Source organism: Paroedura picta, chromosome 2 (assembly GCF_049243985.1).
Source record: "Paroedura picta isolate Pp20150507F chromosome 2, Ppicta_v3.0, whole genome shotgun sequence".
Taxonomy (NCBI): domain Eukaryota; kingdom Metazoa; phylum Chordata; class Lepidosauria; order Squamata; family Gekkonidae; genus Paroedura; species Paroedura picta.
Genome location: NC_135370.1, coordinates 147,988,415 through 147,992,043, shown reverse-complemented (window position 1 = coordinate 147,992,043; position 3,629 = coordinate 147,988,415). Strand labels below are relative to the sequence as shown.

At 43.2% G+C, this 3,629-nt stretch overlaps 1 protein-coding gene across 4 annotated transcripts in view; it reads left to right on the top strand.

Annotated features, from left to right (window-relative positions):
* Positions 1 to 131: 131 nt before the first annotated feature.
* FAM161B (FAM161 centrosomal protein B) overlaps positions 132 to 3,629 on the top strand; it is a 9,672-nt gene continuing 6,174 nt past the window's right edge. For 2 of the 4 annotated variants that reach the window (XM_077323184.1, XM_077323183.1), the window contains exons 1-4: positions 345 to 553; positions 705 to 1,015; positions 1,533 to 2,080; positions 3,238 to 3,572. In XM_077323184.1, coding sequence (XP_077179299.1) covers positions 428 to 553; positions 705 to 1,015; positions 1,533 to 2,080; positions 3,238 to 3,572 — 1,320 coding nt within the window. In that variant the 5' untranslated portion in view covers positions 345 to 427. Of the gene's footprint in view, positions 302 to 342; positions 554 to 704; positions 1,016 to 1,532; positions 2,081 to 3,237; positions 3,573 to 3,629 lie in introns of those variants that run through there. The other 2 variants (XM_077323186.1, XM_077323185.1) reach the window with 2 other exon arrangements.

Here is a 3,629-nt window from a genome sequence, read left to right as displayed (position 1 = left end):
CGTGCGGGACCGGAAATAACTCTTCGCGTTCCTTCATAGCGTCCCGAGACCAGCCAACCACGAGACGCGAATCCTGTTGGGATGGGTGGGACAAGGGCCGTGCTAAGCGATCATTGGTCGCTGTACGAGGGGCAACAAAAGAGTCGGGTGCCTATTGGTGGAGCCCCAAGTGCATAGGGGCTGTTAGCCTAGCGGATCTGGTAGTGGATGCGAAGCGAAGATGACGGTCGTGGAATCTCTGGACGCCGCGGGCGGGGCAGAAGCGATGCTCCCAGAGAAGGAGGCGGAGAAGGATCGACGGGTATGTCTGTCTGTCTGTATGTTAGGCATGCCTGTCTGCGTCGGCTTGCTTGCGCGCGCGACCGAGCAACGTCCACAACGGCCCGTTCCCATAGCAACAAGGGGATAACGCCGCCTTGGGCTCGGGATGGTGGCAGCACTCAAGGGACCCGAGGGGGTGAGAGGCGGGAGGCCACGCGCCGCTGCAGGCCAGAACTGTGACCCTAAAGGCCGGAAGGGAAGGCTCGCCGCGCTCAAGGAGCCTGACTCCCAAGTGAGGGCAGCCTTGAGACTGGGTCACCGCCCATCCCTCGCTTGGTTCATTAGAAAATGGGAGCTGGCTGTATCAGTGCGGTCATTATATCCATGAAGCAGGCTACATCTTCGAGATGGAAACCTTTGTTTTGCCTTTCTGGTTACTTTAGGTGTTTCCAGTTCAAGCAGAGTCAGCATCAGAAGAAACACCACGGAGTACTGGCGCTGTACCCCGAAGAAGTGAGCTTCTGGATTTTCTTCAGCCAGATGAAGATATAATAACTACTTCAAGTTCAGGATTTTATGATTCGCTGCAGGCTCTCAAAAGAGAAAACAAGCAAAGTTTATTAGAACTAGGTTTGATGTACCAGGTGAAGCTGGAGAACAGCCACAAGTTATCCACAGGCACCAAGGAATTGGAAGACTTTTTCCAGGGTAATGGAAGGTTGACAGTGCCAGCAAAGTACCGTGAAGCTTTGAAGTAAGATGCAATGGAGCCTCTTATTTGTCTGTGTGGTTTGTGGGTTGTACTGTGTGCAGTTGTGGACTGAAGGTGCAATTCATATCACAATGCCCTTTACAGCATGCCATTTTTGCATAAATCCAATAGTACCTTAAAAACTAACAGCATTTATTCTGTTGTGACCTTTCATGTGTCAGAGCTGACTTATTTAGATGCTATGAGGAGGAAATTATATTCCACATTTTTATCGGAAAAATTACTAGCAGTAAGCTTGAACTTTCTGTCGGTCTGAAAGCTCATGCTGGAATGTCGTTAGTCTTTAAGGTGCCACTGAACTGTTTTATTTTGTTACAATAGATTAACATGGCTACAATACTGGAATTTCTACACAAGAAAAATTATTACATAGCAAGACTAATAATGCAGTCTTTTTTACAAGTGTCTGCATGTCTTCCACTTATTTAAAATAAAGTGTTCTCAGATATCACCTTTTCTCTGTGTTCTTACGTCTTTGATAATTTTACTCTGTCTTCAGGTCTGGTAACATAAGACGCTACAACTCTTTGACTGACCTTAGTGCTGATATCACAACCAATAAGCAGACCCATCATTCATTTCCTCAGTCCTTTTCAAGACCAAAGAGTGCCTCCACAGCATGGATCTCCTCTATCACTGTTCCCCAACCCTTCAAAATGACACTTCGAGAAGCTCATAAGAAATCACAATTGTTAAAATCACATGCAGTTCTTGAGAAAGACACAGATAAGAAACAAAGCCAAGAAGAAGCTGAGTGCCAAAAACAGTTCAGGGCACAGCCTGTGCCTGCCCACATTTATCTTCCACTCTACCAGGAAATAATACAAAAAAATGAAACTCGCAGACAAGTGGAGATGCAGAAGAGAAGAGAACTGCTCCTTTCCATACAAAAAACCTTCAGCTTTCAAGAAAAAGAAGAACAGAGAAAGCAGGCCATTAGACAGAAAGTTCTGGAAATATTAACTTCAGCTGAGAAATCAGTACCAAAAGTCAGAAAGAAGATTTCCAGATCCATTCATGAACCAATGGTTGGGGATAAACTCAAAGGTAAAGCTCTTATCTTTAGCTCTCAGAAAAAAAGTACTTTATCTCATAAAGATACAAAATAGAAGAAGAAGAGTTGGTTCTTATATGTCGCTTTTCCCTACCCGAAGGAGGCTCAAAGCGGCTTACAGTCGCCTTCCCATTCTTCTCCCCACGACAAACACTCTGTGGGGTGGGTGAGGCTGAGAAAGCACTGATATCACTGCCCGGCCAGAACAGTTTTATCAGTGCTGTAGTGAGCCCAAGGTCACCCAGCTGGTTGCATGTGGGGGAGTGCAGAATCGAACCCGGCATGCCAGATTAGAAGTCCGCACTCCTACACTACACCAAACTGGCTCTCAGTTGTGATAGTGGGAAATGTGTGCATTCCCATACGTGGCAAGAGAAACCCCTCTACAAAAAACATCAAATATCTAACTAGAATGTTAATTGGGGAGAAATCTTGACAAACTGCTTTTATTTTTCTAATATAAAAACAAGTAGTCAGAGGAATTGGCAAAAGTGTAATTCTTGTCTAAGACCAAGTGAAGTGATCAGCTATTGAAGTGCAAAAGTCAGGGCATAGATTCTTCTGTAACTTTGCATTGGTAAGACACAGGAATGGAGGTGGGTGGGGGAGGAGAAACAATTATTGGAAAACCAACAAAAAATGGAAGAGCTTACCCAAGAGCCTTCTGCAAGAAGATTTGTGCAAACTACTAGGCCATGTGTCAATTTATGGTTGGTCTTTTTTGTTTAAGAATTAAATATTTTTGTTAATGCAGAGTTTCATGAAACCCTGGGATGGTCCTAGAAGGATTTCCTGAATGGGTCAATTTTTAATATTTTCTATTTTTAAAAATAATTTATTGGGTGACACAATCATATGATATAATCAAAATTGTCAATTATGGGCTTGGAGAGGGTGGGAAGGGGAAGGGCCCCTGTTGGGTGCGTACACAGCTATGCTTCCCAACCATATTCTGTGCCATTGTGCCACTTCTGGGGTTTATTGAAGCCTGAAGAATATTTCAGGGGTTTTTCAGTGGTAAAGTTGAGAAAGGCTATATTAATGCTTAAAGTCTGCAATATGCTCATCATTATTCATCTGTGGCAGTAGTCAGATTTACATTGGTTCACCTTATATGAATTTTCATTATTTTTTTTGTTTTAATCCTCAGAAGATGAATTATTCAGAAAAATTCGTATTCAGATGAGAGCCAAGGATTTACTGGAAAACTCTTGGGCTCCCATTGAACTTGGGAACAGAAAAAGGGGGAAAGAATCACAGATAGCCTCCAGAAACAGAGAGCAAAAGCTCAGCTTTCTGCAGGAGAACTTCAGCTTTAAACCAAGAATTAACACATCAGTGCCTGATTTTGAAGGACTTTACTGGGCATTCCAGAGGGAAGCAATAAGCAAAAGAGAAATCAAAGAAGCAACTCACAATAAACCATTCAAATTAAGAACATCTAATCTTCGTTGTAAACATCAGATGCCTAACAAGAAGATGACGGTAAAAAGAATTGTTTTTCACTTTAACAACTTTGTACTGTCTCATATATAAATCCAA